Source organism: Cryphonectria parasitica (genome assembly GCF_011745365.1).
Source record: "Cryphonectria parasitica EP155 unplaced genomic scaffold M406scaffold_1, whole genome shotgun sequence".
Taxonomy (NCBI): domain Eukaryota; kingdom Fungi; phylum Ascomycota; class Sordariomycetes; order Diaporthales; family Cryphonectriaceae; genus Cryphonectria; species Cryphonectria parasitica.
The window spans coordinates 1,954,819-1,968,349 of record NW_024468909.1 but is presented as its reverse complement, the minus strand read 5'-3'; the positions used below and the strand labels follow the sequence as shown (position 1 = coordinate 1,968,349).

Here is a 13,531-nt window from a genome sequence, read left to right as displayed (position 1 = left end):
CGCAAGGTACGGAGTGTCGTAACACACAGCACATCAGGCAGTGCAGGGGCCTCGGCAATACACTAAACCCATCCCACCACCCCTGCGTTTCGGGGTGGTTGGTACGGCACAGCAGGCACAGGCAGGTAATCGTAGCCCCCCCAAGCTCGGAGCTACATAGTACTAGCAGCCACGAGCACCTCTCCCTCTTCAACCCTTCCACTCGTCCTCTCCTCTTTTCCTCCGTACTCTACCTCTTCCCTCATTCTTAGCATCATCATCGTCTATCCTCCATTCCTTCTCCTACTGAACATCTCCGATTTCCAACGGTGTCACGATTTGAATCGTGAGTGGCCGGCACATCACCTCCTGGGCATCTAATCAGCTTATCATCTGCAGTACGTCACTGCTCTTGACGCTGCTTGTTTGTCCGGTCATTACCATTGCTCATCATCACATCGCACAGTACAACCCATCACCATGAGGATCGCCACATCCTCAGCTCTGCTGGTCGGGGCGGCCTCCGCCATCAACATCCAGCAGGATGCTCAGCAAGTCCTCGGCGGCGCCGCCGACAAGATCATGGAGGTGGCATCTGGTGCCGCCTCCTCCTGGGCCGATAAGGTCAAGGATTACGAGGCTGCCTTTGGAGCCATGACCGACGAGGCCAAGGCCCTGTTCGACGAGATAGAGCTTCTCGTCCCGAATGCCTTCGATTCTTTGCCCTCTCTGCCCAAGCCAAAGAAGCATTCCCGGAGGCCCGACTCCGAGTGGGACTTCGTCATGAATGGTGTCGACATCCAGAAGGTCTGGACCAAGACCACCGCTGAGGAGGAGAGCCACCGTGCTATCGGCGGTGATCTCGAGTCCTATAAGCTGCGGACCAAGGCTGTTGACCCCTCGAAGCTCGGCGTCGACACTGTCAAGCAGTACAGTGGCTATCTGGATGACGAGGCGAATGACAAGCACCTGTTCTACTGTAAGTCGGCCATCCATTGCTCCTAGCATTTCGTCCCCGAGAAATTCACTGACAATCGCCTGTTCAGGGTTCTTCGAATCACGCAACGACCCCAAGAACGACCCCGTCGTACTATGGCTCAACGGTGGCCCTGGCTGCTCCTCTCTGACTGGCCTCTTCTTCGAGCTCGGCCCCTCTGCCATCGATGACCAGGTCAAGGTCAAGTACAATCCCAGCTCCTGGAACAGCAACGCATCCGTGATATTCCTAGATCAGCCTGTCAATGTCGGCTACTCGTACAGTGGCGATTCGGTCAGCGACACTGTTGCTGCCGGCAAGGATGTCTACGCGCTCTTGACGCTCTTCTTCGAGCAATTCCCTCAGTACGCCAAGCAGGATTTCCACATTGCCGGAGAGAGTTATGCCGGACACTACATTCCGGTCTTCACTTCCGAGATTTTGTCCCACAAGCACCGCAACATCAACCTCAAGTCCGTATTGATTGGCAACGGCTTGACCGACCCCTACACCCAGTACCCTCACTACCGTCCCATGGCATGCGGCGAGGGTGGTTACGACGCTGTCCTCAGCGAGAGTGATTGTCAGTCTATGGACAACGCCCTGCCTCGCTGCCAGTCCATGATCAGCAACTGCTACGAGAGCAAGAGCTGGCTGAGCTGCGTTCCTGCCTCGATCTATTGTAACAATCAGATTCTCGGTACCTACCAGCAGTCGGGCCGAAACCCGTACGATGTTCGCATTGACTGTGAGGGAGGCAGCCTTTGCTATCCAGGTCTGGGTAACATCGATAAGTATCTCAACAAGCAGGAGGTTATGGCCGCCCTGGGCGTTGAGACTGTCGACAGTTACGACAGCTGCAACTTCGACATCAACCGGAACTTCCTGTTCAAGGGCGACTGGATGCAGCCTTTCCACCTGTTGGTGCCCGGTATCCTGGAGCAGATTCCCGTGCTCATCTATGCCGGCGATGCCGACTTCATTTGCAACTGGCTCGGTAACGAGGCCTGGTCCAACGAGCTTGAGTGGCCCGGCCACAAGGACTTTAAGAGCACCAAGCTGTCGCCTCTCAAGGCCGACGGTGAGGAGTATGGCAAGGTCAAGTCCTCTGGCAACTTCACTTTCATTCAGATCTATGGTGCCGGCCACATGGTAAGTAGCCTCCCCGAATAATTGATTCAAAGTAGGAATTGCCGAATGCTAACAACCGTCCCTCAGGTCCCATACGACCAGCCCGGCCCAGCTTTGGACTTCTTCAACCGCTGGCTGAGCGGCGAGTGGTTCAACTAAAGCCAAGGCTTTTATTTGTAACACTACAATAGTGAGGCCTTGCTGTCTCTTGTAATGGTCATGGAAGAAGTGTTTCCAATGAGTGGTGGTACTTTCCTATATAGTCCTCAAGGTGTGATTTGCAGCCCCAAGATTGGATAGATGGGCGTTGTGTGGTCAGTAGCATATGGATTAAGAATAAACTCTCACACCATTGCTTTGGTTTGCATTTGTGACTCATCATGTTAATCCGCGTCCCAAGACTTGCTCACTCAGTCGCCTTATAATAAAGCATCAATAATGTCCGTGTTGTATGCTTGTGAAGAACCTGTCAAATCTCCACTCCAGAGGGACCATCATTGAGCATACAAGCCTGGCAAAGGGTGGCGCAGAGCAAGGAAACAGCTTTGATGGGATATCTTATACATTTATACATAAGACGCTTAGGTCTAGTCTTCTCTCCTTGCTAGTGCTGATCCATACCCACTGGCCAGGAAGCAGTGCTGCGCCATTCCTACCCCATTTCCATTTCATCCACCAACAAACACAACAGCAAAGAAACCCCTCTCCTTTTTCGTTCCTTCCCGCCTGTTGTCATGAAGGTATGGTATGGTATCCAGCAAAAAAAAAAAAAAAAAAAAAGAGTCTGTCATAGTCCTCCTCCTCTCAAAATGAAAATCATTCATGCGTCCAAGAATGGACCCCCCTGCCTCCTGTTCTCGAGTGGGCCTGTGCCGGTCTATCTCAGGGCAATGGAAAAGCGATGCCATCCTGTTTTTACCGTTTCCGCCTCCTCCCAAGGAACAAGAAGGAAAATGAAAGCCGCCCGGCCATATGAAGCCGGCTGAGTACAACTCATATATGGGACAACACCGGATCTCCCAGAATCAAATGCGAGTAAGAAAACGTGAAAAGTAATGAAGCAGTAGGTTGACGAGGTAAGCGTTTCCTGATTGGCCACAGGCGTGCACATCTTTCATCGTCAGCATCAAGGAATCAAATGAAAAATCTGAAGAACGCTGGCCGCCTTGTATGAGAAAGAGTTTTGCCATCCACGACCAAACAACATTTTGGCGGCTCCAAAGTCTTGCACGCTGGTGCACCCTGAATGCACTGCATGCCATCAAGCTCTCCGCCGCACTCGAGGCATTTCAGACAGTCCTGTGGTGTCACAAAACTTGAGTAAAAACAAGACCAGTGTAGCAGTTCCTAACCCGTTGTTATCCTGCCACTTCCTCCATGAGCGCTGGTGTGAGAGCCGCGCATCGCTGAGATTATTGTGCCAGGACTCCAAAGCGTAAAGCCAGCCATAGCTAACAAGTGAATGAAGCATCAGGCCTTGGTGGGCTTTTTATGCTTTTGAGTGAACCCCCCCCCCCTTTTTTTTTTTTTTTTTTTCATTATCTAGACGACTCGATAATACCCATCGCTGACTGATGGTGAGAACAATGCCGTTAGATGTGGCGAAACAAGAGGGGAGTCCTCAGGGCGATTCGGTCGCAGTTTCATACGACTTGTGCCTTCTGAAGAATTGAAAAGCATTCATCCTGAAGCGGCTGGGCCGCTTCTTGATAGACTTCTCATGCGCCGAGTTCGCCGAGCTAGCAGTCTCGACTTCGAAAATGGGCTGACCGTCCATCTTGGGCTCGGTCATGCTCTTCGCAGAATCCGGAGCGCAAATGGTGGGAATCGGGTTGCTTCTGGGTCGTTCTATCGACTCCTGGCTGACAACACTCGTTCCCTGCGTGCTAGGTGACAGTGGCAACCTGCCGGTAGTGGCGCTGCTGGCGCAGTCACCGGTTGTTTGGGCAACACTGCTGCCCTGTGTAGTCTGGCTGCTACGTTGTCGGTCCGATCCAGCTGACCGGTCCTCGTTGACGGGTTCGAATGGAGAAGAGATGCCGTTCGCACCTTTGTGACCACCTCTCAGCTCCGGTGTGCTTGCCGACCTGGGAATTGGATCGGATGTTTGAGCAGATGCGTTCGTCTCCAATGCCACTTCAGGACCGCCTTGTTGGTGACTCCTCTCCGTCTGTTGTTTCGTCAAGGCTTCGGCAACCTTCTGCAGAAACATCTCAGAGTTGGCGGTGAGCTCGCTCACAGTATACCTCATGCTGGGCAATATATCAGCTACCCCTTGGAACAGAGGCAAGGCGAACATGTTCATGAAGTTCAACTGGGACCTGAACTGGGAAGCTCTTTCGGTCAGAGGTGGTGCCATGAGCGAGGTAGGGATCTCGAGCTCCTTCTCCATAGAGCGCTGCCTTGCGAACTCATCCGCCAATATATCCATCCACTGCAAAGCCGTCTCATGTCGACGCGCCTGTCCCAAGAACATTAGTCTGCTGCTGCCTATTTGGGGCCCAGAGAAAGTCGAGGCAATTGTACATACCACGTTGCTAATGTCTGCGCATTTGATTAGCAAGGCACAAGCAAGACCTTTTTGCTCGTCGATCATGCGGCTGTTCCAGCCTTCTGTAGAGTCATTTGCAGAGAGCTTCTCCTTTAGGTCGGCCAATCTCTTCATGTAATCGAAGTGCAGCCCCATGTCGGTGGCCAGGATCGAGCTGATCATGAGGCCGCGCATCTTCCGATCTTCGAAAGCGGAAGGCCAGTATCTCCTGAGAATTTGTGAGAATGCGGCGCAGTGAAACGATTCCAGCACAGAGCGGTCATTGTAAAGCTGAGCGAGAGGCGCATTGAGGGTCACGAGAAACCCATTGTTCACGCCAGGATGGCCGACATCGTGCCCGATTGCGGTGATCAGCAGCGTTAATGCCTCGAACGGCATCAAAAGCGCTCCCACGGGTGACTTTGGTTGGTCGTCCTGTGGCTCGCTGAAGGGGTAGGGTGTGATGGTATTGGTGTGCAGAAGAAAGCTGAAGGTTGCCTGCAGGACATCCACGACATGTCGGAAATTGTGATACGGCACAAAGCTGTTGTATGCGGCACGGCAGGCAATGACGAATTGGGTCAGTTGATCTGGCAGAGTAGCGGTCAGCACATTATAAAAGAGGGACGGGAGCCCACATTACATGCAGGCCTTGATGCCCAAAGGGAACAAAAGGAAGAGCAAAGAAGAAGACGAAAAGGCCCGTAGTAACATCAGTCTCACTTACCAGGAGGGATCCGCCACTGCGCCAACTCGGGCATGGAAAGAGCGTGACTGAACATGAGGGATGCCGCTACTACAAGCTCGTCATCCGAAAAGTCGTGAGCGCAGAAATGCCATCGGCCGACGGCCTCTGCGATTTCGGCCTGTCTCTCGGTAGAGATCGATATCCTAAAGGTTCCGAGCGAGTTGTCCTCGTCGTCATCGTCTAGCCTGCAGATTCCCCTCATAAGCCCTGACACCATCGCCTCACGGAGATAGGCAAACGGCTTTCCTCCCGTGTCTACACCGACCCAGGACCGCTTCCTATTTTTCCGTACCTGCAGCACTGCTTCTCGCTCTCTCGCAGCAGCCTGACGAGCCTTGTACGCATGAACCTCGAGGTTCTCGATATTTTGTGGTCGGAGCGGCATGCTCATAACGTCGACAGCCCCATAGTCAAGGCATGTCCTGACGAGATCGGGCCTGCTGGAGTAGCCGGCCGAAAAGGACGTCACAGCACCGTCGTCTGCGGTGCCGGATCCAAGGAGCGGGCCGACCTGAAGCTTGGTGGGCGGAGAGATGACGGCGATCGGCACAATCAGCTTCATCAGCTTCAGCATATCGGCCTCGGCCACGATCCTCTGTAACAACCTAAGCCCGTAGAGCTCGACGTCGGATATCTGCAACTCGTCGTGCCTCACAGGCGGTAGTGGCGAGGGGTTCGAATGGGGCGAGGGCGACCTGGAGCGAGAGCTGGGCCTCTGCGGCCGCTCGGGGACCCTCTCATTATAGGGGACGTCTAATAATACGATGGTCGGGGTATGATCGATCCTGGAAGCATGATGAAGGGCAGATAGGGTGGAGAGGCAGGACGTGCTGCTCGGGCAGACATGGACTACGGGTTAGTAGGTAGAGGAGAGTCAGTCAGCAATCGGGTACATATGCCATGCACACTTTTGGGGGCAAAAAATCATGACCTACCTTGGCCAAAGGTTTCATTCAGCAGTTGTATGCTGTCCCTCAAGTATCCGGGCTCGGCAGCATGCGTGTTGTGGATGGCGAGGCCGTCGACGAGGCCTATGTCGACGGGATGACCCTCGTGGGCCTGACGATGGACATAGATGACATTGATGTCTGTCCTGTCCATGATGACAAGGTGCAGGGACCGCGACCAGTCTCGCGACTGGTGCGCCTCTGCCGCGAATGGGATGGATTCTGGACGGGGAACAACGCCAGCAAGAGGTGTAGAGCCAGCCCACTGCTAGGTAGAGGGCGACAGAGCCGACAATCGAGCTCGAGCGAAGGTCTCCCAACACTTGAGAAGATTGTCGGCACAGGCACCAAGGCTGCAACTACCTGCAGCGAATGGCGCGCGCGCACGCACACAGACACACACACAGACACACACACAGACACACACACAGACACACACGAGCTGCGCGGCAATCTCAAGCCCGTGTCGTGCCAAGTTGGTCGGTTGTAAGGGAAGCTGGCGAACGTAAAAGCGACGACGGGCAATCCCTCTCAGCGAGACATCGAATTGGAAAGGTCGGCAATTTCGAGGACGGTCGCAAGAGACGTGGGGTGTAATTCCGCGATCGTCGGCCGAAAAGGGGTTTTTGATTCGTAGAGCTGGTTGACATAGACTGGGACGGGAATGTGGCAGGAAGTATGGGTATCGCGGAGATTGGCGTGGGCGGCAGTGTAAGAAACGAGGCCGGTCCACACCCAAAAAGGTCGACTGGATTCGGGTCCAAGTAGTAGTCGCACGGAAGAGTCAGTCTTCGGGACGAGAATTACGACCATGTACGTTAGGCTAGCGTAGCGTGTCGTTGAGGTAGTCCAGAGAATTGGCAACCAAGAATAAATAATTCTGTGAAGGAGGCTCCGAGTCGCCCGCGTTGGAGATTGTTCCGGACAAAAGCGGTGCCAATGAGAGGGAAAAAAGGGGGGTGCGCGAAGGAATGACACGAGAACGAGGATGCGATCGAGTCCAGCCGAGTCTTGGTCAGGCTGCCTCGGAGGACTGAAGGGGGGGAAAAGAAGTCAGGTCGAGTCTGTTAGGTTTGTAGGAGGAATGGCGAAAGCTGGAGTTGCGAGGTAGATAGGCGCGCACAGGTGATCGTGTGCCGTGGGTGCTTGTCCGAGCTGGAGATAATTGGGGTGGGGGGGGGGGGTGGGTGGGTGTGGGTGTGTGTTTGATATGGTGTCGGTGCTGGTGGTCTTGCTCCCGCGAGACCAGGGACCGTCAATGGCTGGTGATGTTGCGAAAGAGAGAGCAGCTGTGATAGGACCAGTGTCGAATGCAGATGGGCAGGTTGGTCAACGTCGACGTCAGGTGCGAGGGAAAAAAGAAGAATGGGAAAAGGTACAAAGTGAGGGACCAAGCCCAGGTTCAAGAGTTGAAACGGAAACGGAAAAGGCGCGAGGAAGGAGGAAACAAGGAGCAGCCCGACTTGAGCGAGCGAGTGTGCGCGTGTTGGGTGGTGCGTGGTGGGTATGAGAGTGTAAAGTGTGTATCTATGTATGTATGTATGTACCGCAGTTCTTGAGAATGGATAAGGAACAGGAACAAGGACAAGGAGGTCCTTGGAAGCAGAGCCAGAAGCAAGAGCAGCAAGCCAGCAAGGCAAGCAGCCAAGCAGTAGATGATTGACTGACAAGTGACTGACTGACCACCTGGACAGTGCGTACATCTTGTGTTCAGCTTCGGTATGGAACACTTGGGGACCACCCCCCCTCTCTCTCGGTCAACATCAAGTCAAGTCAGAGGGCAAGGAAAGACAGTGCCTGAGGGGGAGTGTGAGCCATTGATTGACCCAGGCGGTACTCCGTAGACCCAGTCAGGTCAGTCCCAGACCTAGACCAAAAACCGAGACCAGGACCAAGCAGGTTAGGAAGGTAGTAAACTCGCGGAAGAGCGAGACACACATACACACACACTATGCACACACACTATACACACACACTATACACACACACCCCCCCTCCCCCCCCTCTCTCTTCTACAGTATTCACCACCCAACTGACAGGCACACACACACACACACACACGCACACAGCCCTCCCCCTCTCCAAAAGAAAAAAATAAATGCCTGTACTTCTAGTATACGTACGTAGATATAGTAAGGCAGGGTATAGAGACTAAACGGCACTGTATTGTACTGTGTTGTACTGTAGACGCGCACGCACATCGGACGAGGCGAGGTCGGGGAAAAAGGAAATAGATAAAAGTGAAGAAGAAGTAAAAAAGAAAGGGAAAAGAAAAGTCCATGGCAAGGATTAGAAGGGATCAATCAAGGTTAGCAAGGAATGGAGTGGGATGGACTATGTAACCATAGTACAAGTCTACAGTAGAGAGAGACAAGCGACAGTTCCGCACCCGGACGAGAACAGACAGAAAAGAGAGGATGGAAGAGGATACACAATACAACAAGCACACCCCAGTCGTCTCAGCCCATGCCAGCCCCCAGCTTGGTGTACAAGAAGGGGAGAAAAGAAAGAAAAAGAAAAAAAAGAAAAAAAAGGGAACTCGGCCTTGGAAACCTGACCGGGAACGGGTCCTAGGGACGGGGGAACGGGGACGGCGGGACTCCTCTCTCTCCCCCCCCCCTCCCTCCAAGAACCTTGCTCTCATTTCATTTTCATTTCATTTCATTTCCATCTCATCGCATAGCATGGCATCGCGGTACGGCTTGAGCAGCACGAAGGAAGGATGCAGGTGGGAGGAGCGCAGGGCAACGACAGGGGGGGGCTAGCTGTGAGATGCAAGGGTACCTTGGGCTTGACGACAGCTCCTGCAGAGGGTCCTGTACACCTTACCAGTTGGGAAGGAATGGCCGAGCGCTTGTGATGTATTAAGGTATGTACTTGAAAGTACGTACGTACGTACAATGTAGTACAGTACTTAGTAGTTGTAGGCACTGTACATCTAAGTAACTTCTCTTCCTGCTGTGTCCCGTAATTATCCCCCCAGTTTCGACCCGCTGGGCGACCCGATCAATGCCCGAGGAGGGGAAGAAATTGTGCTGTGTGCTATGTTGTACTACTGTGGCTATCTTCCCAATCGATAATTGAGGCTCTGAAGAAGCATTTCATTTGTAGGCAAGGGGGAAAAATGGTGGGCGGGAAAAGAGGAGGAAGGGAAGGGTAAATTGTTCCTCTCTTTCCTCCTCCCATCACTATCGAACAGCTTTGATGCAGTCTTGAGGAAGGAGGGCCCACGGCAGAGTACGTATCAGGCAGGCAGAGAAGAGCCATGTCCGCAGTATCCATATATACAGACAGAGGGGGTACAAAGAAGCTTGAAGGGGGAAAACGAGCGACGAGACACGGCAGATGGGTAGCTGCGCTGCAACTCCCGCCCCGAATATCGAGCACTCCCAGTCGTGCCTTTGTTCATTCTTTCCTCTCACCAACACCACCTAACTAGTACATGATAGCTGCCGATCCTTTCTCGGGAACCCCCAGGGCGGCGGCAACGGCAGCGACTACGGTGCACCGAGGGCGAAGACACAGGAAATACACGGCTCGTTGGAAGGGGGAACAAGAAAAAGGCTAAGGAGTGCCAAGACGAGAGACACGGCACCTACGGCGGTGTGAGACCGTGTTTGCGCCGTTGAGGAAAGGCCGCCGCTCAGGGACAGGGAGGGAGGAATATGAGTTGTTTTGGTCGTTGACAGCCTTGTTGTGAGGATTATGAGATGCTGATCTTGATATTGAGTAAGAGCCGACGGGGGACGGGCAAGGGGTAAAGTTCAGTTCAGCCCGGCGCAGGCACGGTGACGGGCACAGGCATAGCACAGTACAGCAGAGTATCATCTGCATAATACTGTGTAATGTACAGCACAGCCCATGCCACGACAGCAAATATGGCCCAGAAGACTCGACATGTTGGCATCCATTCAGCTTCTCCTTGGAAAAGCAGGGAGAAGACGGAAAAGTAACAAGATCGTTTCCGATCCTCGATCAGCAGTCAGTAGTAAATCAACAAGAATCGGGAACCGGTGACGGCAAGGCAGATGCGGATGACCACGCCATAGCCCCGAGAAGGGAATGGGAGCATCGGCGCGGCATTGTATCACATATGTTATGTCTCTGGGAGAAGGGGAGGAACAATGGGGCCCCATATAATCAGTGGCTGCAGGCAGTCGATGCGAATACGATTCGCGGTTCCTTTCTCTGCGCGTGTGTGTGTGTGTGTGTCTCTCTCTCTCTCTCTCTCTTCCCACCCCTTGACTGGCCGCCCATGCAATATTATGCCGCTACTCGGGATACGGGTTGCAGCACTGCAAGATGGCTCACCACCAGGCCGGGTCTTGCTCGCCGACAAAAGCTTGATCCAGAAGAGAGACGCAAAAAAAGAAAGAAAGAAAAAAAAAGAAGAAAAAAAGAGGAGGGGGGAAAAAACCACCAAACCGCTGAGGACGAGTGGGACATCGGCAGCCACTCCACTGTGCGCGCACGCCGGAGGGGACTGGCCCATCTGAACATGCCGAGGTGACTGTGATTTTTTTTTGTGTGTGTGTGTGTGTGTGTGTGTGTATGTGGTGTGTGTGTATGTGGTGTGTGTGTATGTGGTGTGTGTGTATGTGGTGTGTGTGTATGTGGTGTGTGTGCTTGGTAAGACAAAAAGGACGACAACCACTAGGTACGGCATGCGTGTGTGTTAGGTGGAGACAGTTATCGTGAAAAAGCGCAGAGGTGCAGAGGTGCAGTGGTGCCCCAGGGTAGCGCCAGCCAACAGCGGCTCGTCCTGGCGGGTCCCAGGTGGACAGCGATCGGCAGGCTATGCACAGGGTGGGCGAATGGCGGGTGGCCACCACAGCCAAGCAGGGCCCCGGGGAGGACGCCCCCTCCACCAGGAGGGTGGGCTACCCCAGCCCGCCGAAGATGATGCAGCTCAGCCGGTCACGCCTACCGTGGCGCCCATGTCCCACCCCAATGCCTAGGAAAGAGCGCGAGCCAGTCTTGGCTCGGTGTTTCCACTTGTTCCATGCGCCTTCCAGAACACTACCAGAAGAACCTATCGAAGATTCCATCCCCCCTCAATCTTATTCCTTCACCACGCTAATGTCAGGTACTCTCTTCAATAGCGCACAGCAACCGTTGGTTGGCCTTCCCACCCCCCCTAAAAAGTCGCCGCAGTGGTAGCTTCTTTTCTTCTCTTTTTTTCCTTTCTTGGCCTGTCACGCTACCCTACTTTCTTTAGGTCCTCTTTCGATGTTAGCCTAAGCAATAGACAGAACGGTGAGGCCAACGGAAAGCATAGTGGATGGACGACGGGCATGGAGGATAATACAAGCAAAAGTTGGCTGGGGAAGGGGGGTGAATGCTGGAGGGATCGACAGTAGATCAGAAAGAGGATTGATCCACCGTTCCCTCCTTGTCTCTCTCCCTCCCTCTTCACATGGCAGGATGTTAATTCACACAAGGTCGTCGATGCGCGATGGGTGTGCGCTCCTGCCTCTCTCTCCGTATCCAGGAGGACGTCGTCAGTGGCGACCCGGGGGGGGGCGGATTTACCAATTCTGTCGGCAGAGCTGTGACGACTGGGGCCAAGCTTATCTGTCGTCAATCTGCCAGTCATCGTGGGCCCTCTTCCCCCCATCATCCCCAGTCCCGGCATGACAGCGTGTGTGGGTGACGATCTCATCTTTCTCTCTCTCTCGTGGCCCGAATCAGATCTGTTGCTCGCGAGGGCTGACCTTGGGGGTCTGTGGCAAATTTAAATCCCCGACCCCGCCGGCTTTGTCGCAATAACGGGGTCGCCTTGCGAACGATTCCCTTTCTGTCGACCGCGCGCGCGCCCTGTCGTTGCAGGACAAGAGGACTGTCGAGAGCGGCGAGCAGGCAAGCAGCCACCGAGGACGTCAATTGCGGTATTGTCGTATACAGCCAATGACTGCAGTTCTCGTTCTCTTCAGCTCGTCCTCGACCCTTTTCAAGGGCTCACTAGCCTTGTCGCGAGGTTGTTTGGGCTCGCGACATTTCAATCTCGTCTATTTTCCTCTTTTGTTCTAGCTCTTATCTTCCCCCTTTCCAGAAATCCTAGGCGCGCAGTCCTCTCATCCGCGACCTTCCTGATCAAGATGCCCAAGAACCGCGTTCAATTCAGCCAAATGGGCACTCAGAGACAGACGACCTGCTTCATCCAGCATCCCGATTGCCTTGACGTTCACGTGGTAGTACACAGCAAAGGACAAGAAGTCAAGCTTGGTCTGCATCTCTCCTAGTTGCTCAGCAGTACAGGGGGGGGGGGGGAACCTGGTGAGTATAGACCTCGAGGCACATGCCAGCCCTCCACGCTCGACGATCGTTGAGGGGTGCCCTTTCGCCATGAACTAGCACAAACCACTTGGTGAGGCTCGAGGCTCGAGGCTCGTTGCCAACGCTGCTGCCTGTATCCCTGGACTAGCTTGTCTTATTTCGGGTATGCGGCTTTCATGACTTACAGATGCTATCCATGAGGCACATGCAGTCCGAAAGTTGTGTCCTGGCGCCCATGCCCATGATACTTATTGGGCACTGATAGCTCAAAAAACCCACCCACACCTTCCCGCCTCATCTGACAGCTGATAGCTTGCAGCTTTCATTTCGAGGCCACCACACGCACGTATCGCTCGGCAGCTGCAGGGCCGTCTTATCCGGCTGCAGAGAACATCCGGCGACGGCACCTTGAACGGGTATCGGAGCGCCGTACGGGGTGCCAAACGTCTTGTCTCATCGATACGTCCGATGATACCTTTGCCTCAACTACCGGTCGAACGAACCACATCCCCCCCCCTGGTCTCTTCCCCTCCGACGTCCTGCTCCAGCCTCTGTCAATTGACCTGTCCCAGACTCCCACTTCAGGCATAGCCCGAAGCATGTCTACAAATATCGCTGCACGATATCCCGGATCTTAGGTGCTGCAAGCTGGGTGTGGGTGTGTGTTGTGTGTGTGTGTGTGTGTGTGTGTGTGTGTGTGATTAACTTGCACAAGGTTTTGGACACCATCTACGCCGTCCGAAAGTCAATTATCATGTCGATCACCCTTCGCGCCAGGTGGCGTAGCCGTCCTCTGGCCTATCCTGCTTGTGTTCTGGTTCGTCCACACGTGCTTGGCGCGAAAATCCGCCAGCCGACGTCGACTGCCGTGCCGGCCCCCGAGGAATCTGTGCAGAAGCCTCCCCGAGCTATTTTGGATCCTCTGTCACTCATTGGTCTTTCGA

General features: G+C 54.0%; 3 protein-coding genes across 3 annotated transcripts; 2 read left to right on the top strand and 1 right to left on the bottom strand.

Annotated features, from left to right (window-relative positions):
- The first annotated feature begins 193 nt into the window (after positions 1-193).
- Positions 194-2,438, top strand: M406DRAFT_320111 (uncharacterized protein). Its single transcript, XM_040919350.1, has 3 exons — positions 194-958; positions 1,026-2,107; positions 2,174-2,438. The coding sequence occupies exons 1-3, from the start codon at positions 460-462 to the stop codon at positions 2,243-2,245; spliced, it is 1,653 nt and encodes a 550-aa protein (XP_040780922.1). The 5' UTR covers positions 194-459; the 3' UTR covers positions 2,246-2,438.
- Positions 2,439-2,635: 197 nt separating this feature from the next.
- On the top strand, positions 2,636-3,365 carry M406DRAFT_100630 (uncharacterized protein). The gene has a single exon (XM_040914918.1). The coding sequence runs from the start codon at positions 2,821-2,823 to the stop codon at positions 3,070-3,072; it is 252 nt and encodes an 83-aa protein (XP_040780921.1). The 5' UTR covers positions 2,636-2,820; the 3' UTR covers positions 3,073-3,365.
- A 261-nt stretch (positions 3,366-3,626) lies between these two features.
- On the bottom strand, positions 3,627-6,558 carry M406DRAFT_284446 (HD-domain/PDEase-like protein). Its single transcript, XM_040918565.1, has 4 exons — positions 6,300-6,558; positions 5,344-6,213; positions 4,617-5,206; positions 3,627-4,547 (listed from the first exon to the last, which is right to left on the bottom strand). The coding sequence occupies exons 1-4, from the start codon at positions 6,463-6,465 to the stop codon at positions 3,708-3,710; spliced, it is 2,466 nt and encodes an 821-aa protein (XP_040780920.1). The 5' UTR covers positions 6,466-6,558; the 3' UTR covers positions 3,627-3,707.
- Between the last annotated feature and the right edge of the window lie 6,973 nt (positions 6,559-13,531).

Coding starts and splice junctions, on each gene's coding strand:
- M406DRAFT_320111 (XM_040919350.1), top strand. CDS start 460: ATGAGGATCGCCACATCCTCAGCTCTGCTGGTCGGGGCGGCCTCCGCC. Junction 959..1,025: donor TGACAAGCACCTGTTCTACT/GTAAGTCGGCCA, acceptor TCGCCTGTTCAG/GGTTCTTCGAATCACGCAAC. Junction 2,108..2,173: donor TCTATGGTGCCGGCCACATG/GTAAGTAGCCTC, acceptor ACCGTCCCTCAG/GTCCCATACGACCAGCCCGG.
- M406DRAFT_100630 (XM_040914918.1), top strand. CDS start 2,821: ATGAAGGTATGGTATGGTATCCAGCAAAAAAAAAAAAAAAAAAAAAGA.
- M406DRAFT_284446 (XM_040918565.1), bottom strand. CDS start 6,465: ATGGACAGGACAGACATCAATGTCATCTATGTCCATCGTCAGGCCCAC. Junction 6,214..6,299: donor GAATGAAACCTTTGGCCAAG/GTAGGTCATGAT, acceptor ACTAACCCGTAG/TCCATGTCTGCCCGAGCAGC. Junction 4,548..4,616: donor GCGCAGACATTAGCAACGTG/GTATGTACAATT, acceptor TTCTTGGGACAG/GCGCGTCGACATGAGACGGC.